Source organism: Dicentrarchus labrax, unplaced genomic scaffold, assembly GCF_905237075.1.
Source record: "Dicentrarchus labrax unplaced genomic scaffold, dlabrax2021, whole genome shotgun sequence".
NCBI lineage: Eukaryota > Metazoa > Chordata > Actinopteri > Moronidae > Dicentrarchus > Dicentrarchus labrax.
The window spans coordinates 2,719,709-2,746,928 of record NW_026136716.1 but is presented as its reverse complement, the minus strand read 5'-3'; the positions used below and the strand labels follow the sequence as shown (position 1 = coordinate 2,746,928).

Sequence of the window (27,220 nt, the reverse complement as noted above, 5' to 3'; positions counted from 1 at the left end):
AAACTCATCACTTTACAGCTAAGTCTCTTTGTATTCCTTTTTTAATCTGACTCTCTGAAACCTGCTGACACCCTGCATAGAAAAACTTTTCAGAATCTCTTTGACAAACACCCCGAGAGTCCCAGGATGCAGCTGGTGCAACCCCATCGGCCCCTGCCCGTCCTTTCACTCCCCTCCTTTTCCCCCTTAACCCCCACCCCCGAGGACAGCAGCGGCGATCGGCGTCCGAGCGTCGCCGCTTTGACAGCGCTGCCGAATCAAGCTCTCACACCTTGTGATGGGAGGACAGGCTGAGCCAGCAGGCGTCACCCAGCGACTCTTGCAGGGGTCGGGCACAGTTCAGAGCTCCGTTATTTTTGGCAGGCAGATTACGTTATGTCACGAGATGGATTTGCTAATCCAGCTGCATTTGTGTGTGTGTGTGTGTGTGTGTGTGCGCGCGTGTGTGCGCGTGTGTGCGTGCGTGCATTGTTAAGATCCCTAAGCACAGTGGCAGTAAGCTGTAAGCAGGGTTAGTGCTTCACTTAGAGATGATGTAGCACAATGTCAGGCCAATTGGGCATTTTCTTAATTTTCCCCTTTCTGTTTTCATAATGTCCCTGTTTTTTTATTTATTTAACTACTTTATTTTTGTTTCTATGAAGACAGAACAAGCCTGTATACCTTGTTAATTTTTCTTCTTTCTTCCACTGTCCTCTCTCTTTCTCTCCCCTACAGCCACCTCCAACCCATTTTCCCAGAAGCCCCAGCTCTTCAGCACTCTGCTTTACTCCCTGGTTCCCATCATAGGCCTGGCTGCCGTCGTCCTCTTCTCTTTCTGGATGTGGAGACATCACAAACTGGCCTACCCGGCTGCCCTCGTCCCCACACATGTAAGTCTAATAAGAATGAGAAAATGAAAACCTTTTCTGTCTATCATGGCAGTGCATTTCCAGAGGTCACCTGTCAATCAAACAGTGTGGCAGAGGCTGTGGTGTCCTCTTTCTTCGAAGTTGCAGTTAGAGTTTCTTTTTTTGTCCGTTCAGCCTTTGAGTCCCACTTCATCTGTTAATTGCAAACAAAGGGGAAATGTAAAACGCATAAGTTCCTGTTTGGCAAATTATTTCCTTACTGTCTCTTGGGAATTAACTTAGAAATAACCAAGATAGTTCAAAAAATCTCAAGTGATTTATTTAATTAAATCATTTTGTTGATATTTATTTCCTACATACGTCTATCTCACTAGTTGTTGCTGTGAAACGAAGACGTCCTGTTTGAAGTACGATACAGTAAAAACGCTGTGCTCTTCCTTCTCTATTTAACAAACCTTCAACTTCACTGCTGATCTAGTTTCTCGGTGGGCTGAAACAGCCTTGGCCTTTCCTGCCCCGTGCAGCAGAGGGACAGAGCTATGGTCAACCAGAACAGACACACTGTGCGGAGAGTTTATGTTAGGATAATTGGTTTTTCAGTTTCTTCTTTCAAAGTCATGTTGAAGGATAAGAGGAGCCCTGGTTCTGTCTATTTCTTTTTCCATGACACTATTTTTTTTAAAGGAAACATTTCTCAGACTTGCTTTTAATGCAACAAACTAATGGTGAACAGTGACTGAGTGTCTGAGTGAGAGATTACTGTAATTGGGATGGTTCATATTGTGTCTGATAGACATTTAATCACAGAAAAGTGCTCAAATCTTTAAATGTCAAGTGTTCAGGTTAAAATAATTGTTGGCAAAATAGCGTTTTGACCCACATTTGAATGTGTTCTTGTTCACCCCTCATTACTACTGATTTATTGACACAATGATTCTTCTTTTCCTATTCCGACGTGTTTTTCCATTACTGCTTAGTTGGAACAACCTCCCATCTACACTTTTAATCATATTCATGTCTCCACTTGAATCGGTCGGTTTCAGCTGATTTCATCACCTTTGTAAACCTTTTAAACATTTCCCAAATCCCCTTTCTTGTAGGACTGAGAATAAGACTTTTTTTCTCCAGGTTCCTGATTAATTTAGTTTTGTATGATTCTGAGGCGGTTTTAACCCGACGGCTGCAGATATATTCTCTGCTGCTTGGCAGCAGGGGGAAAAGAAAACCCATGCAGCGCTTCCACCGTATGGAAGAGGAGTCAGGGGCCTCTGCATTATTGATGAGGCTTTATATAGGCAAACAAAACTAAACACAGAGACGCTCGCAGCTCTGCCTCAGAGGATGGTGGTGGTGGTGGGTGGGTGGGGAGTGCGGAGGAGGGAGTGAAGAGAGACATGCTATTCTCTCAACTTAGTTATTGTATTTGCACAGTGCTAAAGCATTGCAGGGAAGAGATAAAAAAGACAGTGACACGATACAGTCAGGAGACAAATGCTAATGTGGCATGGAAAAACAACACTGTAAGAGGCTTATGAAACATCTTACCTGGAAACATATAAATGAATAAATAAACAACATAAAACAAAAGAAGATCATGACCAAAGAAGAGTGGATCAGATAACTAATGATGCCATAGTGGGGGAAAAAACAAACAACTAAAATATTCATAAAATCGCAAGGGGAGGATAATGTAATAAAATAGCCGGTGTGGAACAAATGAAGTCATGCTGGATGTGTATAATCATGTGTGTGCACAAGTAGTGTATGAATGAGGAGGAGGTGTACAAGGATGGGAGCACGAAATGAGGTCACTCGTACAGCGACGTATTTAAAAGTCGTCTCGTATGCTCTTCTGGAAGGAGGTGATGCAGTAAACCCCGCTCGGCTGCTACTCGAAAGGGGCTAAAACAAAACACAGATGCAATCACATAGAATTGTTCTGGCTTGTTTTGCAATCGATTAAACCGGGTTTTTCGATACAGAAGATGGAGAAAAGCCAATCCAGAGAAGAGAGATGGATGCAGCAGGAGGGGATTATTTCCATCTTTTTTTTTTTGTTGTGGTTGTTGATGTTGAAGAATGTGTTTTTGTGTCGCACCGCGGGGTTACTCCGACAAACAGTTCACTTGACTCAAGTCATCGAGGACCGCTTCTAGGAATTCTTGGCTCTGTTGAGAGTAAAAAACACACCGCAACCCCCGTCCCTTTCCACCACAGGTTACCGAATAAGGCCACTCAAACATCTGCCTGATGAAATCCCATGTGGAGAAGAATGCATTTCGGGGCGTTTTCTGGTCAATAAGACATCTTACTGCTAGTATAATACTGACTTATGGCATGAAGCATCAGAATGTAATCCCATATTTAATGCACTGACATGGGAGTGGTATTGATCATCCCATCCAGAAATTCCCAAACTTTAACTTTAAAGGTCCAGTGTGTAACATTCAGGAGGATTTATTGGCAGAAATGGAATATAATCACCTGGATATAAGAGTTTTTGTGGCCTTTAGAATGAGCCGTTTTTATCGACAGATGCTGCAGGCTGCCTTCAATGTTCAACCACCATGTTTTCTACAGTAAGGTTCACCATAGTTTCTCCTACACACCTCACAGCTCGTTCTCATTCCCAGGTCGTCAAATACAGACGCGAATTGCCACTAAATCCTACACACTGGTCCTTTTTAAGTCGCTCTCTGTGAAAGTGTTGTCTAAAAGCAAATATTGTTGGCCAATGTCTTTTGCAATTCTCTTTATTAATTTAATATCAGCTTTCAGCGACTCAGTGAAACATCAAAAACAGAAGATATTTTATAGATTTAAACGTTAGTGGACTGGACTTATGGACCATATATGCTTTATGTTTGTTTCTGTACTACACTGCATTCGTCAGAGCCTAATGCATTGGATTAAGTCATGTATTTTTAATGTGACAGTAACATATTGCCCACACCTGTTGCTAGTCAGATTTTAAAGCATCCGGTGCGGACGGGGAGTCATTATAGCTGTTCATGATAGGTGTTGGTAGTAATACATCATGTTTTAGTTTTTTTCCCTGCTCCTTAACATCAATGTGCCAATTTGCAATGCTGCGTCTTTTAAAATGGGCAGAGATCTGCATCACACTGCGCAACATTTAATTTAAATCTCTAATTAAAAGGAGCAGGAATGTGATTATAACATCAACCGGCAGCTGCAGTCTGAACAGAGCCGGAGACAAAGACGGAACATATGCACAGTGCTGATTTCTGATTTCCTTTTAGCTTCTATTTTTAGTTAGTTTGTTGATGTTTTCAGGACACTATGGCTCTGAACCTTGAACTCCCTAATACTCGTTGTTTATCACGTTGTGCAATGGGGATCATAAGCTAAAGGACTGGGTTGTGAAATTCAGACAACTAAAGATGAATGATTACATAATTACAAAGTGATTTAGAAAAAACTGATTTAGACCAACAACACAAAAGTTGTCCTGCTGTTTGAGTTTATAGTCATTAAAGGAAAAAAAATACATCAAGTTGCTGTCATTATTTTCTTCGCAAGGTAATGACACATGCAGTCTTCATGATGCAAAAGTAATTGTTCCCACTTAATGATCATTAATGGACTCATTATCACAGCTCTGTTCTCCAATTATACAACGAAGAAGGGAAGAAAAACCAACTTTAGTGTAAAGAGCTCCTGCTGTACTTTCACATATAGTTGTCACCTTTTACACTGAGTGGGTTCATAAAGACGAAGCCCGGTTTATCGCATCAAAATATTTTTCATTTTCTTGCACAGAGTTACTGTACACACACAACCTTTTTTAAAAAGATTAAATCCAGTGCGACAAGTAGAGAATTATACATAGCAAAGCAACTTTATTGCACACTGTCGTTATGTTCTAATCGTGGCCCATCAGTGACTGCAGATTTGCCACCAAGCCTCCATTATTCACACCACAGTGAGAAGTGAAGGCAAACTGGAATTGATTCTGTCTGAGTACACAGACCCACAGCTTTCACACAGAGAGGCCTGAAGCACTTAAACATAAGTCTGGCCATTTTTCGACCTGGACCCTATTTTCTTATCTCTGTCCATCTCACAGATTGATTCTGACCAAAATCTCATCAATTGCTTTATTATGGAGCTACTTACATCTTATTTGTCTGGGTGCAGCTTTTCCAAAGAACTCCTAAAGTGCCAGTGGATATCCGGAAAAAAGCCCCCAAAACCAAGCAAAAATGATTTTGGCACATGTTTTTTGGGGCAACTGCAGATGTTATCCACATGTGTCAGATGCCGATGAAATCTATGCATTATAAAGCGAACTGTGAGCAGGTTGATAAAGGGGTTTGGGGTTGAGAGCTGCTTCTGCTCCTCTGCCAGAGGATTTTGATTTGCTTTCTTTAGCTACCAAAATTTTATGTTTGGGTATTGTTAACAAAAAAAAGCTAAATTGTTGAGAGAGACCAATGTTTTTTCTCTGGTTTGGTGCAGTCTGAACTCTTCCATTCACTTTTTCAACCCAATTCTGTCGTCTGTGGGTGCTTTGGAACAGTTTCATGCATCTATCATTGCGGTGCTGTTGCTCTGAACCTTTCTTTTCTGTTTTTGTTTTGTTTTCACTGTTTTTTTTTGGTGCCTTTAAACACAGTGTTCAATCTATTTTAAGTTGCTCTCCTCAAGGGCGTCGTTTAAGTTCCTAAAACTGTACCATCTTCCCTTTTGTGCCATGCTTATTAACACCTTCTCTGATCCATGTGGGATTACACCACAGAGCGGCCCGTGGCCCTTCATCTGTCCCAAACTATACCTTTCGAAGCCTCGGTCTGGAGCACAAAGGGGGGGCCAAAAGGTTTCTCGGGGACAAACCATCGTCTCCAACCTTATCTGCCTCTACTTCATCCACTAACTGACAAAAAATAATTTCTCTGTTTGCTTCTTATGTTCCTTTTCAACAAGCACGCCTTTCACATTATGGTGGAGGTAAGAGCAGTTCAATTGAAGTTGAAACTCTTATTAGTTCTTCCCCCTTTTTGGGTTCAGAGCTTGGTATGAATTCTCCACCTCAATCCCAGACAACCATTTTGTTTTTCTCTTTGTTATTTTCGACATTTTTTTGGTTGTTTTTTTTTTTTTGTTCTGCCTGGGTTAATTGCATGGATGGATTTTTTTTTTGTGCTCCCTGCTGAAAATGTATTGTGCATGGTGGAAACTAGCCAACATGAATGCAACCCCCCTTTTTCTTTTACATTTTTATTATGAATGTCCACCTGTTATGTTTATGTAACACATTGTGTGTGACATGACCCAGTTTTCAGAATGGCTCACAGAGCAGAGAGACCGAGCAGAAGAGTTAAAAACTGAAACTGCACCGTGCTTTTTCATCTGAAAAGCAGACTGAGGAGGAGTGCGGATACATTTTGCATAAGTAGGAGAATTGCCTCTTACCTAGAACATTTTTCAAGTCCGAGTGTGAATTACTTAAGTATAAGAGGAGCGTAAGCCTTTGCAAATGTACTTTGGCTCAAAATTTATCACATTGGGTGGAAGTGTAGCTGCAGACATCACTGAAAATCCTTATGTAAAAAAAGAGTTTGTAGTTTACTTGATAAAACCCAAAGGTTATGTGAACAACTTTTTGTTTTTAAATCATCATTTCAACAACAAGATATGACACACTTTACTTTTGTGTCTAGAAATCAAACTTTTGATTCTGTTATATCTACATACACTTGTCTTCACCTAAACCCAGGACAAACCAAACCAGACCTAAAGGACTTATTCTGATGTAATAGATGAAGGTGTAACCCGATTAGGCCATGGGAGATGGTTGAGGGTTGGGAAGAACGGCGTGAAGCAGCAGATTCTGTTTTCCTGTTTCCTGTGGTCTGCTGACTAAGTGTAATGCGCCCCCGTTTGAGGCCATGGCGCCCTGTGATCGGACAAGGGATCCGGTGACTCCCGAGGGAGGGCGGGCCGGGCTGGGCCGCCTCGTCAGGCCAAAAAGACCGGAAGACAGACAAGAGTTTCCAGAAACAATGCAGACACAAAGAAAGCAAAGAGTCCTGCGCTAACTTGTTTGCTGTGTCGATGGTTAACTACCTAAATGGTAGCTGAAACATGATATTCAACGCACCAGCACGTTTTTAATTAAATGAATCCTTGTACATTCTCGTTTATATGCAAGACAACATTTGAAAACAGATGTAGAGAAGCATTTCTGTGAAACTGTTGATTCGTTACGTTGGTTTGTACAATGTGTTCTTGAAGATGTTTTTCGAGGTGCCAACTAGGGACCATTTGGGCCCACTCTGTAATCCAACCTCAGCACCATTGTGGGTAATTTTCCCCATCATTTGGCTGGCATTTGGTGTGAAAGCAGTGTGTAGAGACAGCAGGTCTGCCTCACAGCTCTGTGTTAGAGGGAACAAGCTTTAAGTAAACACACCAGTTCCCACCAGTGAAAGGCAAGGACGCCCTGTGCCGTATTTCTACCAAAAACAGCAAAAAAAAATGTCTTTTATTCTCAAAAAGCTTCTTGTTAAATGGGCAGAGAGGTGCAGCTGCTACTACAGTAATAAGCAGTACTACAGCCTGCACTCACTTATAGACTGGGTGAAACTTTATCATCCCTGGGGAGCAATTAGAGCATTTCAGGAGCAAATAATACTTTATAAATTATTATTAGGTATTAACAAGGCTCAGAGTCTACAGCCGTGCTAGCACCTCTGTGAGGCCTTCCAGTACTTTACTTAAGCTTGCTAGCATGCTCACAGTGGCAATGCAGGTATAATTTATACCCTGTTCTTCATAGATTAGTGTGTTAGCAGTCTAACATTTGCTAATAAATTCAAACTACAGCTGAAGCTGATGGGAATATCATTAGTTTTTAAGTTTTTGACCTGATGGTGGCATTACATGAAAAGTCAGAGGATCACCAAAGTTATTACTATTCATCCAAGTGTCGTGGCAATCTATCCTAAAATGTTAACCTCATGGTGGTACAAGAAGAGGGGGTAGGTTTCCTCCAATAAAAGAACAAACATTTTAACAGTTACAAACTGTTTTATACAACAGGTGAACATGTTTTTAGTTTTTTTTTTTTTGGCGAAGCATTTGAACATTACTTATGCAAAGTGTTTAAATGACTTTATTCTTTTACTTCTGATGTGGTAGAAGGCACTTCTAGCAAGCAAAGGTTAATTTTGTTTCATATTCCCGTATTTTTTTTGAGCAGACATAAATAAGAACTCATTGATTTAAATATAAGTGTAAACAGATTTGCACAAATCTAAGCGTAAAACGGTGAAATCTCTCTGCATTGAAGACATTTTTCTCTTTTCAGTCAAACAATAGCACCTTCTTTTTCATGACCTGGCATGAGATTCCCAATTGTTACAAATCAAACCAATAAATGCTACTAAATGATATACAGTTTGCTTCTGTAGACCACAATGATCTTGTCAGAAGAGGCGGTAAAAGCTGAAGCCACTTCTCCCTGTTTTACTACTTATGCGGTTAAATGCTTTTTGGCTTGGCCTTGTAGCTCCGCTTTAGCTCATTTTTCACGACTTGGATATCACCAATATTTGTCTTGAAGAACGGTCGGGTGCCAAAACCTCTACAGTGAATTAAGCAGCACTAACGTGCGTGTGTGCTGAAGTGTACCGTTTTTAAATCCCTCACACGACCAAAGAGAGCTCATTGGTGTGAGCGTTGCTTCCATCTCGTATCGGTAGCAAATCTCGTAACTCACACTTTTATGAGAAGCTGGAAAAAACCAGACTGGGATTGACAAGCGCTTTTGATATATTGTCAGTGTGGATCCTGTGGGCCTCAGGGTCTTGAAACTTGCTCCAGCTTATCGAGAACCTTGTAAGCCTTCAGTTCAGGTAAAAACATGAACATTGGCGGCGTTGCAGGGGGAAAGCTTTTTTCTTTTCACTGACAGCAGCGACACAGAGGCATGGAAGTAAAGTCGAGATTTTACAGCAGCGTATCTAGTTTCATCAAAGGCCATCAGTCATGTGCTAGACTTTCTCCTCTACCTTTTATCCTTTTTAGAAATGTGACTCCCCCCATCGCACGCTTCTTTTTTAACCTTCTCCTCTCTCTCTCTCTCTCTCTCTGTGTCCTATCCTCGCTCGCCCTCTGTCCTTCTCTGTGAGGTCACATGTGAAAGTGATCAGCTTAATCCTGATCACCAGCTGTGTTTAACCTACTTTAGATGTGGAACACTTGGCTTCCGTGCGTTTACTGTTGTTTAAATGGGATTAGCATGAACACACACGAGCGCACGCATGAGGTTTGACCTGCCAGGGTTTGACACGACGGCTCCCGAATGTTTTCACTGAACCATTTTCATCCGCCCCTGCTTCATATTCATTCACGTCAAAGCCTCGTCTGTTCTTTGTGTGCCTTGCTCAGTGGTAATCAAGGTTTTAGATCTTTCCCCACCCACTTTTCCTCAGCTGCTCATTGGATTCAAACTGGCAACCTTCCAGTTACAATCCTGCATCTCTAAACCCAAGCAAGTGCTGCCCTGAGGGGTTTGAATGAAATTGAAATAATCCAAATGTTGCTTGGTATGCTGTGTCCTCACTATCAAAGTAATAATAATACTAAACTTAAATATGCAGCACTTCCTAACCCAACTTTCCAAAGTGCTTTAACAATCAAATAAAGCAAACAACAGACCCATAAAATAAATAAAGCAAGAAAAAAAAGCAATGAGGCACCACAGCATAAAAGATAAAGAAAGAAACCAAAAAAAGCATGTTGGCAAAAGAATTATAGGAGAGTATCATCACATAAAAGCGAGTCTATAAATGTAATTTATAAGATGTGATTTAAGATGTGAAGATGATAGTGGTTCTGCTGGCCTAAGCTCCTCAGGCACATTGTTGCTGAGCCAAAAGCCCGGTCACCTTCAGTGTAAGCCAATGCTATTTTAATGCACTACAAAAAAAGAATAAAGAATAACACTGTCCTCTCTGTCTCTCTCTTTTTTTCTTTCTTTTTTCCACAGGATCCCGGACCCTCACCCCCGTCCCCCATTTTGGGACACAAACCGCTGCAGCTGATCGAGGTGAAAGCCAGGGGGCGCTTTGGATGTGTGTGGAAGGCCCAGCTGCTGAACGATTACGTGGCCGTGAAGATCTTCCCCATCCAGGTATAATACTGGGCAATTAAATAAAGACAGAGAGCTCCAAAACACATAAAGTAGTACTTTTATTTTGTTATATTCAATCATTCTAACTCTACTTATCACTGTACATTTCTTCCACAGGCTGTATTTGATACTTACATTAAGTAACATCTGTATCTGGGTCTCTGCTCTTGTATAGGACAAGCTGTCTTGGCAGAACGAGTATGAGATCTACAGCGTGAGCGGCATGAAGCACGACAACATCCTCCACTTCATCGGCGTGGAGAAGAGGAACAACAACCTGGACCTGGAGCTGTGGCTCATCACCGCCTACCACGACAAGGTACGCTGTCCGGGATGGAGATACAGCACCAGCAAACTACTAGATTTATTCTTTATTTTGTTCTAGAACACGAGGCTACTGCCTGCTAATATGTTGAGGAATACCAACACTGCTAAAGGCTTTTTCTCACATTGATTATGTCTATAAACTTTTTAGTGTGTCGTCTCATGCTTACTTTAAACAGATCTAAAAAGGTCCAGGACGGGCTGCAGAACTGGGAAGAGAAAAACATTCATGAAACCTCCACGTTGTATTGATTCTGTTTGGTGCCTTAAGAGTTGATCCATCATTACAATACACTTCATGCTGGTTTTTTTCTTGTAAAAGCCTTGTTTATCCAGAGAAGCTGGACTCTGTTGGCCCCGTTGTGCTTCACTCACCCAGTCTTTAAGTGTCTCTGTGTTTTGAGGGTCATTACCAACGAAGTGGAGAGTGGTTCTCGTACGCTTCACTTGCTTGAATATCCCACCAAGGCAAACAATTTGAATTGCTGTGATTTAAGAAACCTTCCCTGCGTGAATAAAGGTGAAAAAAAAAAATGAACCCGACAATACAATTCTTAGTAAGCCACTTAACTCTGCAGCAGCTCTACAAGTGCTACTCTTGATTTGTAGAAGCTCTCCAAGTAGAAATAACATTCAAGGACTTTTTTTAAAAGGATTTTTTACAAAAAGGTCATACTGCCAATAATATCAGAAGCCCTGTTTAGTGCCTTGTCAAGCATGGGCTGTAATTATTTTGTAAGCAAACGTCTTTAGAGTATGTGTAACTTAAACTTTACCCTACAAAAACCTTTTCCTTCTGGCCAGATTTTGAGAGCAGGTGTCAAAGTCAGTTTGGACTGAACCTCAGCTTGTGTAACACAGCTGGAACAGTGATTACAGAGTTCAGCGTCTCCTTGACAGCTGATTTATGCCTTCGATGTTTGATGCATCCGAGCGGCTCTACTATCCGCAGCATGCAGGGGCTTGCTTTGAAGGATACAAGCAACTCCAAAACTTTAAAAATCTTTTCAGGTCTTGGACAGCGGATAGATATTAATAGCTGTCGATGTGTCTGTCAGAGGGATAATGTCTATTTGATCTCTTGCATTTTCATAATTTAACAGCAGTTAACACAGCATTGAAAACACTGAAGGAACCCAGGTGTACACACACACCCTGGAAAGCATTTATCCAAAACTGAACTGAACCAGTTGAATTATTTTTTTTGTGCATCTGTTGGAGCTGCCTGCCCTCTGGTGGTCGCTGTGCCTACTACATCTGCCTTTGGTCTCACCAAAAGTGACCTTGTATATCATTGTCATACATTATGTAAGAATGTTGTGTTAAGGATAAGGAATCAACCAGATGCATTAGGGTTGAAGTCATGGCCATAAATGTTTTTTTTGGAGCCAATTCTATTTTTCTTTTTACTGCAATATTCACCATAAATGTCTTTTAGATGCGGACCGGTATCTAAAGATGCTCACCATGCGTGCAGAGAATTTTTTGGCCGCTGTCAGATGATGAAAGATGTATCTCTGCAAAATAAAAATAGTACAAAATCCCTCTGGAAATTGAAGCAGGTCTTTGCTGATAAAGAGCCTGCGTGCTCAGAAAACCTCCCTTTGATTAATGGAGATTAAAGAACAATGATCCAACACCACACAGAGTAGATAAATTAAATGTATTTATCAGATCTCTGTTATGCACCAGGAACAATAAACTTGTAGGGGCTTGGTGACAGGGGGTGACCAAAGGACTCCACTGTGGTTTTAAGAGGACACTTGGTCAGTAGTAAATTGGATTGAAATATGAAACTCCAGAAGTCGCTTCCAGTTTCTTCCTGCGATAATCAACCCTAAAGTTTCAATATTGAATTGTGCAATGTAGAAAAACTTGGATGTCAGTTTAGCTGATTCAACCCGTGTTGTAAAGAAATGATCTTCTTGCAGAGTCCCTGGTGAAATACTAACCCACAAGCATCAGTGAATTTCTATCCATTAGGCATATTGCTGTTCCCATGGAAACGTTACCCACTCCAGCCATCACTGATACTGTTATTTAGTATTATTTATTTTTGCAGTTCTTTTGGTTTTATTGTTTGAATCGCACACATCTGTTGAAGTGATTAAAATAACAAATAAATACAGAAAATGATTTAGGGGCCTTTTAGTCTTAGCATATTTTTTTATTTGTTTTATCCTCTATCAGAATAATCTTTTGTATTAAAGTGTCAGATTCAATTTAGACTTTTTCTGATGTTACTTACTGTTTTTGTTTTATTCTTGGACTGATAAATCTTCCATTTATTCCGTCTATTTAGTCGTAGCTGGCTGGCTGAGCTTACAGCCTGCCAGGGTTATTAAAAATGTATTTTGGAAAATTGACCTTTTTTTTGTTTTGTTTTTCCTCCTTACCCCATTTTCCCTCAGGGTTCGCTGACAGACTACCTGAAGGCCAACGTGGTGTCGTGGAACGAGCTCTGCCACATCACTCAGACAGCAGCCCGCGGCCTGGCCTACCTCCACGAAGACATCCCGGGACACAAGGACGGACACAAGCCCTCCATCGCTCACAGGTACTAAATATCTAAATATCTTTTGAATTGATGAGCTTTTATCAAGACATCAGGCTCATCTTGAGTTCTACATTCTTATTTCCCTGGTTTCTTTTTGTGTCTTAGGGACATCAAGAGTAAGAATGTGCTGTTGAAGAGTAACCTGACAGCCTGCATAGCTGACTTTGGCCTTGCCCTGCAGTTTGAAACGGGAAAATCAGCAGGAGACACACATGGACAGGTACAGTTTACAGTTACAGGTTCAAATATTCACTTCTCATTCACTTCTTCATTATGTTTCCTGCTGATTTGAGTTGGAAGGCGCTCAAACATGTGAAATTGGTTGTAATGGTGGCACTTTTAATGTCCTGTTTTGAGTCTGTGTACTGTTGGGAATAATACTGGGTCACTATTATCATCAGTGATTTGTGAAAATACCTGACAGTGCCTACAGGTGGCAGTGTGGGCCAACAATGTAGTAATGGGGACGTACTGGGAGGTCCAGAAAATACTGCTCAACAGTTTGAAATAAATGTAGGTGATCACAGATTTCGCCGGTTCCCAGTTTATCAGTTCTTCGAATCTTCTCCCCTCAGTTAAATCTTATCTGTTTGTTTGTGTCTGTTTGAGTAAAAAAGAGCCAAACTCACACAAGCTTCATTTTATTTGAATATTTTTATTGTTTAAAAAACAAAAACATTCTGAATTCACGTCATGTGAACTGATTCACTGTTTCGGTTTGACGTATCTGCCAACTAAGCAACTATAACACCCCTCGAGTCCCCTTCTCAGCCCATCTGTGAGCTGCGTCGTGACTTCCTGCTTGAATTTCTGTTCTTGTTTCTGCCTTTGACCTCTCGAGCTGTTTTCCTTTGAACCTATAGGTGGGAACGAGGCGCTACATGGCTCCTGAAGTCCTGGAGGGCGCCATCAACTTTCAGCGAGACTCCTTCCTTCGTATCGACATGTACGCCTTCGGCCTCGTCCTCTGGGAGCTCGCGGCGCGGTGCACGGCCGCTGACGGTGAGTCTGATGCATCATAAAAAAAATGCAATCAATTTGTCATTGTTTTTGTTTTGTTACCCCCCGATTCCTTCTAATTTCGGACGTGGATGTGTGTTAACAGGTCCAGTAGATGAGTACATGCTTCCGTTTGAGGAAGAGGTGGGTCAGCATCCGTCTCTGGAGGACATGCAGGAGGTTGTCGTTCATAAGAAACTGAGGCCCTGTCTGCGAGACTGCTGGCAGAAACACGCGGTGAGCAGTCCGACGTCGCTGTTGAAAACTTAAATATGGTCATTATAGTCGTGTTTTAAGTTGTGTTGAGGCAAATCAGAAGTAGTTAGATTGTATTTATATAGTGTTTTATAGCAAGACACAGAAGAGAACAAAATGTTGTTTAGTTTTGAGTATCTCTGGAACATATTCATCAAGCTCAGCTCACCAGTGGAGCTCTGACGGGCAGTAACGTTGACCTGCTCTCTCTCAGGGTCTGGCTATGCTTTGCGAAACCATCGAGGACTGCTGGGACCACGAGGCCGAGGCTCGCCTGTCCGCCGGATGCGTCGAGGAACGCATCGGCCAAATGCAGCGTCAAGCCCCCATCATCGGCCCAGAGGAGATCGTCACCGTCGTTACCATGGTGACCAACGTGGACCTCCCGCCCAAGGAGTCCAGCTTATGATCGGCCTATCGACCGACACCGGATGAGCTCGCAGAAACACGGATCAACACGAGGGGATGAGCAGCCGACCCTGGTTGGTTGGCGACGTTTTTTCTTCTTTCTTTTACGTTTTTATCTTTTTTTGTTTTTTTGTTCCTTTAAGTGCGGGTCGCTACTCGCGTTCAGGAAACACCCTGCACCCACCTCACCACATCAGTTGATATCCACCTCATTTTGATATGTGTGCCTGAGGATTTTAACATTTTAACGGTCGAAACTCTCACATCCCGAGCGAAAACGATTCAGGATATTAGGACGACATAACGATGAGTGATAGTGCTGATGTGCTGGGACAAAACACTTTTATCATGTATTGTTTTTATACACATACACTCACATCGGGGGGGGGGGGGACAGGTGGCGACCTCTTCTGCTCGGTTTTCTACGGAGAGAGAAGATCTGGCAGAGAAATTTCACAGGACTCTCGGTGGTGCATTTTAGTGTAAAAAAAAAAAAGAAAAAAGACGAGCACCTGGCTCTGGATACATTTGCTGTTTTTCTCGTGTGCGTTTTTTTGAAGAAACGACTATCGTTCTGCCAATAAGCAACGGCTTCTGAATGTTTATAGTGTAATGCTGCTGTACATAGTGTATTAGGGACCCAGACAACTTGGTAATCAAGCTTATTTTAAAGGGGGTGAGGGGGATGGGGGGGTCCATTTTCAAGCATTACGACGATAAAAAAACCATAAACCTCCTTCAACCAGGTATACCTCACTTCAGATGGACACAGTTTAAATTAGTCCCTCTCCCTGTTCAGTCATTGCTCACACTACCCACAAACTTGACATCCAAACCAACCTGCTGTCAGCCGTGACACTCATGGGTATTGTAGTCAGCGAAGCCTCGATTATACATGGCCATACACACCATAAACACAAGTGTTTCTCCCTTTTTTTCCCCTCCCTTTTCTCAGTCTCACGTTTTCCTCCACTTTGATTTTTGACTGAATAACAACTTTCTCTCCTTTTTTTGTTTATTTTTTTTCCTCCTTTCAAGATTTTTATTCTGATGATGGAAAATAAGCAAACCCCCATGATGACGTTGTCGTTTAAAGTGATTTTCTTTTCCGTTTTTTTTGGTTTGCCGTGTCAATTGTCAACGGAGTAATAATAGGCTATCTATCGCTGACAAGCCTAATTTTGGCCGTGAGATCTGGGTATACAGTATATGTATTTATATCTCTCTGGATTAGTGCTGGGTACCAACTAACGATGCCTTTTGATGCCTGGTGTCGGTACCAAATCAGAAGGTATTCAGGATTCTCATATTCTTCTTGTTCTTATTATTTTGTGCGATCAGTTTATGTGTGGTCTGATTCTATTTAGAAGAAGCTGATTAACAAAATAGATAATCCGATGTGTAGAGGTATCAGATTTGAGGTGCAGTTGTGAGGAGGTTTTCCCCGGGGGGTACCCAGCCCTACTTTGGAATAATACCTGTATTTAGCTGAGCCAGCTTGCTTTTGATTTGATTGCACACATCTTTTTTGGATTACTATCAAGAGTTTTCTGCTCTCTTTTGATACACCTCAGGAATCTTTGCTACTCACCACCTCCTCCACCTCCTTCTCTTCATCCTCACCCGTCTCAGACTGCAGTACCTCCTCTCTCGCTGATTCTTACGTTTCCTCTCTCTCTCTCTCTCTCTCTTTCTTGCCTCACCTCGACTTGTCAGGGTTTAGCCGTGCCGTCATGCTCAAAAACAGTGTCTCTATTGTCTTTAGGAGCAGTCCAGATCTTAACACCAAGCCCTGACAGTAAGTTCTCATCTGTTCTTGTCAAACAATGCCCATCCATATACAGGTGTTTATGTATCATCCCTCTAGAACCAAATATCTGGTCTGGCCTTACCCCTTAGAGCTGGTTAGTTTGCCCGTGTTTCCACTTTTGTTAAGTCAAATGTTGCCCAAACATTACTCACAAGTCTGGTCACCTAGTTGTTGAGATTCAGCTTGCCTGTGTTGGTGGACATCTGGGGGTCATTTGTCGAGACCTTTCTATCTCTCTACAAGCAGCTGGATGTCTTTCTTCAGCGTCAGACACAACCTTCTCGAAGCTTAACAGATTCAGCAGTTTCACAAGATAAGGTACAGTTTTATGTTCCTCACACAGGCCTAAAATAAATGGTTTGGGGCTAACCCTAACCCTGCTGACACTAACCAAAAGATTGCACGGCTAACTGCAGTTAGACGAGTTGAGACGAGGAATCTCTCTTTCTCTTTCATCCTGGTGCCATTTCTACGTATCCATATTAGTTAACTCTTGTAGATGTCAGGCAAAACGGATGTATCTGTCATTGCTTGCGAAGGCAGCAATGACATTTTTGAGTCTTTATTTCCTCTGAGGGACATTGAAAAACTGGTGCCGGCAGACCTGCAGTCTCTCCTCAAGCTTTGGACGGTTTCACAGATGCAGTTTAAAATCAAGCATTTTAAGATTTTGCGGTTGGAAATACTTCAAACATTAAGAAACTTCTTTCTTACCAAATCCATTTCACATTCAAGGCAATACGCAATTATTCTTTCTGTATAACACACTCAGCATTTTCAGCAAACACCGTAGTAAACACTTTAGTGCTCAAGACACAAGTGAAACACTAACAAATGAAATGGTATTTGTGATGATTATTGGACAGGGGAGTTAAAGAAAACCCTCCCATTCTGCACTACATACAGTAAAGTATAAAATTAAGCTAAATATTTGTTGTGAGCACTTATTTTAACTACGTTTTTCTAACTGTATTTCCAAGCTACAGACTTTATAAAGCCAAACTAACACAAGGCAGTTTTCCACCAAAATAACTCGAGAACGAGAAGAACTAAAAAGTAAAGAAGCAAGATTTAGTTTTCCCACTACACCTCTAAAATGGAGAAGAATTGGTAAATCAGGAGGAAGTGACAGTAGAAGTACGACAAGTTTGAGATTTCAGCATTTCAAAAGTACTGCAACAACAACGCAAACCTGAAGGAAGTTGAAGCCATCATCTTATTTACTTACTGTAGCATGAGTACGATATCGGTGTTGCTTCCTTTTGCTGCTGCTGTTTTTCAATCAACTGCTATTCAAAAAAAAATAAAAATAACAGCCATTATCACGATCCTCATGAAGCATTAACAGTCAGGGACGATCAGTACTGCGAACCCCAGCAGCCCTTCAATAAGTACTACCTCACTCGCAGGGATTTCTTTGGGGTAGGAAGTGTGGCAAATAAAAACCAAAACCGTGACCAGGTTCCTCCAGTAGAGAAAGTATTAAAAGTCCCACGTTCTTTAAAATAAGGTTCTTGAAGTGGGAGGAAAGTTTCAGTTTGGGGGCTTGTTGCTTGGAGTAAACTCCAATTTCTCCACCATAAGTTTGAGATGACGAGGAAAAATAAGGCTAAAAAGAAGTCCCTCATTTTTACTGTGATGCAGTATTTCATTCTGTGAAAATGTTCCATAACTGAACAGCAGCAGAAAGCTTCTTATTTAAAAAAAAAAGAAAAGCATCCTTGCCATTTAAACACCAGTATTACCCCTTTTTTCCCTCCCGAGTATATGTCCTCAAATACAGAACTCACCAGTATTTCAGCAGCCAAGTGAATTTTAAAAAACTGCCTCCAAATGTTGGTTGGTTACCTGCCAAAGTGGCGACAAAACCTATGGTTGGCGGTCGCATCCCAGTACTGTAGATAGATGGTGGAAAATGTTTCCAGTGTTTGACGGCTTGACTTTAAACTGCGCTCGAGAAACCGACACCAAACCGACAAATACCATTCAGGGATTCAGTACTATGCTTTTCTAAGTTTTCGCAAGTTATATGCAACCAGTGCCGCAAACTTACCCTACACTTCTGTAGGATCAGCTGCAGGAGTGACTTTCAATATACACACAAACACACACACAAATAACTTGTAGCATTTTTTTTTTTTTTTTTTTTTTTTTTTAAATATTGCATATTAATATGTTGTATTTATTTTTTAATTTACAGGCCTGAGGTTTTTGGGGATCAGAGCTCAGGTGCAACTCAGAATAAAACTGTCAGAGTTGGCACGATTTACGGTTGTTGTTGTTCGGGGGGAGGGGGGTGGGAGGGGTTGGGGGGCGATGGGTGTTCGGTTGTAATTCAGGAAATACTTTCATTAATTCAAAAAGAAAAGATATTAACTGTAACATGCTTCTTTCTATTCAGTCTAATGGACAAAACGACCGAGAATGAATGTTCTTCAGACTCCTGGATTCCAGTATTGTGTGTACTTTGATGGAGTGAGCCCGGCCCTGTGTAACTTTTAGAGGGCTTTGCGTTTGGCTGGTTTCGTGTGATTGTGCCCTGTCGCCGTAGAAACTAGTAAAACCAACGCACGCGGGAGATCCATTCATACACCTCTTGGTTTGACGGTTACCCGCTGAAGATGGGAACCTACTCTAAAGGGCAGTGAATTAGCGAGTGGACCTTTTTTATGGGAAGATTTTGTGCATTGTTTGATTGTTCAATCCTCTGAGAGCTTTATAATGAACTGTCAAAAAGGTACCATCATGTTCTGGCCTTCCTGGCCCAGTTTCCAAGACGACACTTTACATGGACTCCTAAATCTTCAAGAAGCATTTCAGTTCATCCAAAATAAATTCCTGGGGGCTGTTTGTCTAAACCTGCATCCAGAGCACTGGGAGACAATCTGAATCTGATGATCTGAGCCTCCTCTTCCCCCCTCAGGTCTTGGCTATCATAGCAAACCTATCTCGACTCAACTATGGTTTAAAAACATGCTCCGAAAATGGTCATTTAAAGGTGTATGAATGGGTTGTCTCGGCTTGCAGGCTTTGTGGTTCTCTATCTCGACTTCCTCCAGCCCAGCACCTCACATTGCTGTGCATATAAACTACCAGTGAAACATTTGTGTCTTGTTGCCCCCCCCTCCCCCCCCCCACTATTTTAAGCAGCCTAGGCTCTGTACAGACATGAGAACATAAATACCTGTATTAACTATATACTCTGAGCTGAATCTTTATAAGTGCGTGTTGAACTTCAGTGTTTCCTCTACATTCATTTATACTTTTTCTTGTGTGTTGACTCAGCAGCGAGGCCTGGCTGCATAAAAATTGTCCTTCACTATGCGAAAAAAACAAGTAAGTTGAGCTCTTGTGTAAGCTAAAAGCTAGAGGCTCATTGGAGTACTTTGTACGGTGTCTAAGAAAGCACTTAAGGGTTCTTCAGCAGAAAATACACGACGAGTGACGAACATTTCGACCCAGGGCGTTCCTCAGGGAGCCTACGCGGGTCCCCTGATAGTTGAATTTTGAAGAATCCCCAAAGCTCTTTAAGAGCAATTGCAATACTCCATACGTGATAATTCAATCACCCACTACAGGTATTTCATTCCAGCATCTCAATCTCCTGCTTTTTTCCCCACTGTTGGTAAGAATTTTAGAGGAAACATTGAACTCCAATGACCTCGCCGCCAAGACTGTCTTGGCAGCAGGATTAGTTTGGTTGCCAGGCCTGAAATTTCTACAAAAAAAAAACAAAAAACAAAACACTACAAGCATTTTTGACCCCACATTTCTCGAGGCTCTCGAGTTACAGCGCTCATCCAGGATCTGCCAACGCAGCCTCTAATGGTAGTGATGCTCACATGGTTTCTGGTTTTCAAAGCTGGAAGAAAGTGATACATCTGATCATTTTTGGTCCTGAAACTTTAGTGGGTTGCATATATAAAAAAAAAAAAAAACAAGTCTCTAAAATGATGAAAATGCCTTGTTTCTTTATTCCTGATAAACGTGACTGTACGTTTGATGTTACTGACAGAAAATGTGAAAGTAGGACAAGGTCTGGAATTTCAAACTGGAAAATGTGTAGGAAGTACAACAAAAGCATCCCACTATGTGTTCTTGAGACAGAGTGAGTTTTTGCCAGCTCCAGGGTTTCTCACCCTGACCTCTGACCTCCCAGTGAAGGGACAAGGGAGGATTGGAGAACAGAGAATTCTCTTCAGTAAGTATTATAGCAGAAAGAACCCGTCAGAAACCCTGGGTACATTATCACAGAGGACACTACATTGATCCCCGATCAGCGCTGCGACTCTCGGCTAATGGTTTTTATCAGCTGAAGTGATCCATGTGATGTAAATAAATGTGTTTTTAGATTGTGAATGCTGATGTTTCTCTTTCCTTCATTCCTAATCGAAGTTAGAAGCCCTTTATTTGACAGGTTTCTAATTTTCCTGGGAGGTTTCTTGAAAAAGAACTCAATTTAAACCCGAGTTTAAGTTCATATTCATTTATTATTTATAACTTTGTTTATATATGTTGAATTGCTTGCCTGTTGACAAATTCCATACTACGACCAACTAAAAGACTCTAGGTTACATTAGCAATTAATTGGTGTTAATTAATGAGTCTTCCCTGCAGAAAGTACCAAGTTATATTTCCTTTCCAGGAAACGTATTAGGTAATTATTTGGTGTACAAATTATACAATGACTAAATAAAATCTAACCCAATGAGTATTTAGGCCAGCTACAACATTGAAACTGCATTTTCATGTGAACAAGAAAGGAAAATTAGTTCTTTTGATATGTTCTTCTGAAGTGTACTTTTACATTCAAGGAATATTACAAAACTTCCATTAGCCTTTATGTAATCAGGTTTGCTCGGAAACTTCTTTGAAGAGAGGAATGAGATTTTCCTCCATGTGTCCTTGAGCAAGACTTTTAAAAACGTACCAGAGGGACACAAGTCGGAGATAACTTATTTAGTAAATGGAATTTAAAAACAAGTGTATTTATTGTTGCATGCTTTTGAATGAAAACTAATTTGCAGGACCGAGGAACGCCTGTTTCACTGACGAGAAATGTTCAGGCTTATAGCCAGAAATTAAAATTGCATTCTTTCATCTAATGAGGGTTTGTGTACCTCCTGTCCAGGCTTATGTTTTCCTGCAGACTTACACCACTAGGTGGCAGCATTCAGCAGCTGGAAGTGTAGACACCAGCCTATTTCCAAACAGATTTCTTGTTTTACTCAGAACCATATCGTTTTAACAGAATATACTATTTTTCCAAATCTTTAGTTTATAAAATCCCTTTTTGTTTAAAGGCTTACAGAAAGTTTGTAACATAAATATGACTTTAATAGTTTTTAGAAAACATACATCCACAGCTGGATATTGTGAAATGTTGATGATCTGATGGATTATTAAAGTTTTGTTGTAGATAATTTAAAAAAGTAAGTCTGCAAGTGAATTGCTTTACACAAACTGATTTCTTTGGGTGAAATGGATCAAGAAAGAAAAAAAAAAAAAGTACACAAAAAGTACAAATCTCACCTTTTATTTCCTGATAATTTAACTCTGCTCCACAACAAACTTAATACTCTTGAGTAAAATAATCCTGACGTGAAACAACCATGTTTTTTCCCTGGTTCAGTTCGGATAGTTTTAATTTTGGCCCTCGGTTCGAGCTGTAGCGCTTGTTTCCACTTTCAGTGTCCACATGTACGCTAGCCGAACGCCGACATGGCCCACTGCTTGACGTCAGTGGGGCATTGTGGGTACTTCTGCAGCGCCTCCATGATCTGACTGTGGTCTATCATGAGCCTCATGAGCTGGTATTCCCTCTGAATTTTGGCCGAGGAGCTGTCGACGGGTCGGATCAGCTCCAGCTGCTGCAAGTGCTCGAAGGCCTGAGGACGGACGAGAGTCAGGGTTGCTCTGGAAAGTGCTCGTGTACTGTCTTTACATTTATATCCACGTTCACGTAGTGAGTATGTCGCTTCTGAAACAGCCTATAAAATATAATATACACACCTTCATGATGACAGGCTGGTCGAAGTTGTACATGGAGTTCGACTTCCTCTGTAGGAACTTCTTAAACTCTAAAAAACAGGAAAAATCACATACAGGTAAAATGATGTCGGTTTTATCTTTATCACTGTATAATATTGGTTTTCTGTATCCAAAATAATTAGTCTGTGTTTTATCTGCTGAAGCACTGCCGATCTTTAAATTCGAAAGAGGTATTTGATGAGAGAGATAAATTCCTGCTTTTATTGCAGTTGCTTATAAAAACTAAAAGCCAGATTCGGTGTGAGGGTTGAACAGCTCTCCTGTAAATGACACTTTGCGTCGCTATCACAGCTCCTCCGTCGTACCGTTGTGAACCATTTGGAGGTTGAACGGCTCTCCTTCGTAGACGTCGTTGAGGTGCTTCATGGCGATGATCAGGCACAGCTCCAAGATGGACAGACCTGTAGAAAAAAACAAGTGTAACAGAGGTGAAATGACTGCAGCGCTTCACGTGTGAAAGTCGTTTCTCTCTTCATTCTGGTTCTTTTGTTAATACCGTGGAGCATGTTGGCCTTGGCGTCAGCAAAACACAGTCTGCTGGCCTCCAGCAGGTCTGCAGGTTTGATGGCAGGTCTGGATACAGACACACGACTCAGACAAAACATCTGGTAAAGGAAAAGACACAAATATACTAGATGAAAAGGGCAAAAGGAGGGATGATGAGAAAGATGACAAAAAAGAGAGGAGGATAACTGTAGAGGCTGTGAGGATATGAGAGGATGAAAGAAGAAAATGGGAGAAGCTACAAGGAAAGAAGGGAGAAGGAGATAGGAAAGGAATAACAATGAGAAAAAAGGAGAGAGGAGGAAAGAAGGAGAAAATGGAGAGGCTAACAGGAAAGTAGACAGAGGACGGGAGAGTTGAGGAGAGGAGGAAAGAGGAGAGGAGGAAACAGGAGACACAACGTGAAGCTGTTGTACCAGCAGCATGTGCATTGAGCGGGCGTCTTTGCTGGAGTTGAAGTGTCTCTGTAAAACGTCCTCAACCGATTTGTCTTCACACAGAGTCTGAAGACAGAAAACAAACAGATGCTTCAATCTGCCTTCCTAGTTCCTGTAAAATCCCACCAGCGCCCCCTCGAGGTCAAAGTAATGCAACAACCAGGACACAAAACATTACCAGGCTCAGATTTGATTTACAATGTTTGGACAAAGCCGCCATTAATTCCTCGCTTCACCTTCACGCTGGCGTTCCAGTCCTCGGCGAACTTGCCGTCGGGGAAGTCGTCCGGCAGGCTGAGTTGGGTCCGGACCCGCTCCAGGTACTGAGGGAACGTCAGGCTGCTCAGCAGGTGGATCTGACGGTGGGAGAACCGCGACTTCACCCGCTTCTCCAACAGCTCCAAAACATCCTGGAGGGAAATGAACCGCCGCAGATTCATTAACACTAGATTATGGGGGGAAAAAACAAAGCAGTATCGTCTTGTAAAGTTTTAAAGAGGCTCACCAGTCTGCAGGTGATGCCGACCACAGCGATGGGAGCCTGGGCAGACTGGGAGACGTCGAACAGGTTGTAGAGCAGCGTCTGGTTCTTGTGGTGGGCGAACAGGTCGAACTCATCCAGGACGAACAACACCGGGCGGCTGCTGCTGCGATCACCTGGCGTGAAACATCAACCGTGTGTCACACTCCCAAACAATAAACCACACCTTTTATGGCCTTAAATTCAGATGACTCGATTCAAAAAGCAATAAATAAATCAAACCTTTCTTCAATGCCTCCAGCAGGAAAGCCAGATTCTCTGCAAAGCTGCCCTAAACATGTATACAGAAACTGGTTTTTGGAGCATTTTTAATAATCATTTATCACAAAAACTGTCAATAAAACTGTTTCCAAATACTTACAAACACTTTGTCACCGACAGCGTTCTCCAGGTGGAGCTGCCGCGTTATTTCTTTAAGCGCTATTCTGTCATCCGTCTGGAGGAGACCTACAGCAAAAAGAAATGCATCTATTTATCTGGTCTTTTTCTTTTAAATAATAACAAGTTTATTTCTAGTTTCTGTATGAACCCTGGTTGAATATCTTCCGTGGCCATAGGAAAGAACACCCAGAGATCTGTTAAGTATTCAGGTCCTTAAATCCTGGATAAATAACATGAGGTTTGGTGTGGAGTCAGTACCGTTGAGATGGACCTGCAGCAGGTTTTTCTGAACTTCTTTGTCCTCTAGCAGATCTCTCAACACACACTTCAGCAGCTGCAGACACAAAAACACAGACACCATCAGACAACTCAACCCTCCGAGGATTTAAAACACAATTTATCATCTTTTACACCATGAGCCCATTTTAAGCTTGGTTCTGGCTGCGGAGGCTCACCATTGTTTTTCCGGCTCCCCTGGGGCCGACGATTAGCACCGAGTTACTCTCCCCGTGGACGGCCGTCCGCTTCAGCAGCTCCAGGAGGTGTCTGAAAACACAGTGTTTACACTACAATACCCATAATTCTCCTCCAGTTGTGGAAAATAATGAGTTCCATAGATAAATTAGACACTTTTGAAATTTCTTTTTCCTGACTTTGAGCCAGTAAACCCCCCCGCACTAACAGGTCCGTCTAATGAGTGCTAACGATTAAACCCTCAGTGTTGGAGGTGGATTTCTCTACCTGCTCCGGAGAGCAACACCTGGGATGTGTTGTTTCCAAGTCAGCTGGGACCTGGAGCTTTTCCAGCCCACAAACTGGGACAGTGCTGTCAGCCAGGTGAGACTGAACTGGGTCACTGAAACTCACACTGACGATCCTACTACAGTTTCCATTTAAAAATTCAGGTATTTCTCTTTCATTTTGTGCGTATTATATTCATCTTGCCCCCTTCCAACTACAGGATTTTTCTTTACAGTAACAAATGTCTGTGATTATGTAACATTTGATGTGTACTTTTAAACTAATCAAGACCTGGAAATGACCTCAATCTCCATCTAAACTACAGCTGAAACAATAAATCCATTCCCTACTCTTTGTTTTTGCTTTGTTGCCTCATTTACAGCTCTTCTAATTTTGATAAGAACACTTGAAAATCAATTTCAGGTCAGGAAATTATTTAATTTGAGCCAATAAAATATGAAAAGTCATCTTAAGAACACAACAAAATAATAATAAAAAAAAAGGTTTCAGACTTTTTAAAGCAGCATTGATGAAATAAACCTACTTGTGTTGAGCTTCCACTCCCTCCGGCCTGTCGGGGAGCTTCTGACAGCAAAGTCGCTCCCTTAAAATCTCCTGAACCTGAAAACGAAGACGAATACAGACATCACAGTCAGATATTATCATGCAAGTGTACAAATTATAACATGCTTTCCAGCCTGTTGCTCAAATTAATGTCAATAATTGTGACGAACAGTCATATAAACAAATTAGGCTGACACAAACCTGTGTGATGCATTCTCCTACTGGCAAATGAGCATCTGTCAGCTTCCTCTTACTCATGGTGCTGTTACTGAAACACACGTGTTTCATTGGTTAGAATGGGTGACATCTGTAGTGCCCAAAATGTGCTGTCTGCAGGGACTTCCAAGGGTAATTGAGAGTAAATAGATCCAAATTACTTTCTGCTTCGCAACGATTCTGTATTTAATCTCATGTAGATGTGAAACCTTGAGAAATGTTACTCATGTGTCAAATAAATGCCCCAACAGTGGCTTCCACAGCCTTAAACCAGATATCTGACAGTCTTTTGACTTATACGCCAAACTCCAATTCATAATCCGTCAAAACAAAAATGATCTCGCTCTGTGACATATGCATTAATGTTGTAACATTAATCAAGCACTATAATTAAATGAAGGCAACCCCAAATTTAAATTCGGCATACAGCTAATGCAAGTAGAAACATCTATTTGAATACAATTTCCACCTTAATCCCTAATCCTCCCTCTTGATGTGTTTATATTTATAATAATTTTCCTAAAGCCTAAGTGGATGATTTATACGCCGAATTATAAATTGACTCATAAATAGTCAGAATTGATCGCAGGTTGTACCGAACACTGTATTAATATTTGCCGGCAAGGAAGGATGCACTAATCTGCTATAATTTAAGAATGGAGTCTGGTGTCACTATCTCCCCCCACGTTGTAAGTAAACCGGGGCTCGTTAGCAGCGTGCTAACTGGCAGCATTTTGTCTCAGCGAGGTAAAACTGGTTTAATTTAACATCAGCAAAGTTTTCCGATACTACAATAACAAGACTTACCAGGAGAAACCAGGAAACTGGGCCAGGGAGAGGTCTCAATCTTCGCGGGAATACTGCTCTGCCAGCGGTGACGACTTCCGGCTTTGACTGATTCCGCGGCTCTGATTGGCTGAGGCTCAGACTAATCACTTATTATTATTATTATTATTATTATTATTATTATTATTATTATTAACTGCTATTTGTGAGGGTGTTTTAAGCTGTTACACGTTTGTAAAAATTAAAATTTAACATTATTATGTCTCTCCTCCTTAAAACAAAAGATTGGTGATGTTCTGTATTTTTCTTACTGTCAACAAATCGCATTAAAATACAATTAATTGATCTAATTAATAATCATTGCCTGTGTCTCCAAAGCTGGATATATCTCACACATGTCACTGTTGTATTAAAACTATAATAACATATCAAGGAGCCACACTATTGCATGAAAACATAACTGTCCTGCGGCCCCAAAATACTCACCAGATGTGTATTAATCCGCAGCTGAAAATAGTCCCCAACAAATCCTGCTGCTTGAGTAACACTAAAAACTACATTACCCAGCTGTTTTAGGAAATGACTGAGCCTTTTTTCTTTAAAACAGATGAAACTATACACGTATACACTTACTT

At 41.4% G+C, this 27,220-nt stretch overlaps 2 protein-coding genes across 2 annotated transcripts in view; one reads left to right on the top strand and one right to left on the bottom strand.

Annotated features, from left to right (window-relative positions):
* The window catches only part of acvr2ab (activin A receptor type 2Ab), a 40,611-nt gene extending 19,888 nt beyond the window's left edge, over positions 1 to 20,723 (top strand). Inside the window, exons 4-11 of the mRNA XM_051426915.1 lie at positions 718 to 872; positions 9,868 to 10,011; positions 10,187 to 10,330; positions 12,747 to 12,892; positions 12,998 to 13,112; positions 13,756 to 13,894; positions 13,998 to 14,128; positions 14,361 to 20,723. Of these exons, the coding sequence (XP_051282875.1) occupies positions 718 to 872; positions 9,868 to 10,011; positions 10,187 to 10,330; positions 12,747 to 12,892; positions 12,998 to 13,112; positions 13,756 to 13,894; positions 13,998 to 14,128; positions 14,361 to 14,555 (1,169 nt within the window). The 3' untranslated portion in view covers positions 14,556 to 20,723. The remainder of the gene's footprint in view (positions 1 to 717; positions 873 to 9,867; positions 10,012 to 10,186; positions 10,331 to 12,746; positions 12,893 to 12,997; positions 13,113 to 13,755; positions 13,895 to 13,997; positions 14,129 to 14,360) is intronic.
* Positions 20,724 to 20,834: 111 nt separating this feature from the next.
* orc4 (origin recognition complex, subunit 4) lies at positions 20,835 to 26,728 on the bottom strand. The gene is made up of 14 exons (XM_051426916.1): positions 26,607 to 26,728; positions 25,785 to 25,851; positions 25,564 to 25,640; positions 24,734 to 24,824; positions 24,537 to 24,612; positions 24,259 to 24,344; positions 24,120 to 24,168; positions 23,862 to 24,013; positions 23,593 to 23,766; positions 23,336 to 23,422; positions 22,912 to 23,020; positions 22,721 to 22,816; positions 22,377 to 22,444; positions 20,835 to 22,252 (listed from the first exon to the last, which is right to left on the bottom strand). The coding sequence occupies exons 2-14, from the start codon at positions 25,839 to 25,841 to the stop codon at positions 22,070 to 22,072; spliced, it is 1,305 nt and encodes a 434-aa protein (XP_051282876.1). The 5' UTR covers positions 25,842 to 25,851; positions 26,607 to 26,728; the 3' UTR covers positions 20,835 to 22,069.
* Positions 26,729 to 27,220: the final 492 nt, after the last annotated feature.

What these genes read in the sequence shown, in the direction of transcription:
- orc4 (XM_051426916.1), bottom strand. Translation starts at nt 25,841, where the DNA reads ATGAGTAAGAGGAAGCTGACAGATGCTCATTTGCCAGTAGGAGAATGC. An exon ending in GGAGTGGAAGCTCAACACAA is followed by an intron (nt 24,825 to 25,563) that starts GTAGGTTTATTT and finishes CTGTGTTTTCAG; the next exon opens with ACACCTCCTGGAGCTGCTGA. An exon ending in CAAGGCCAACATGCTCCACG is followed by an intron (nt 22,817 to 22,911) that starts GTATTAACAAAA and finishes TTTTTTCTACAG; the next exon opens with GTCTGTCCATCTTGGAGCTG.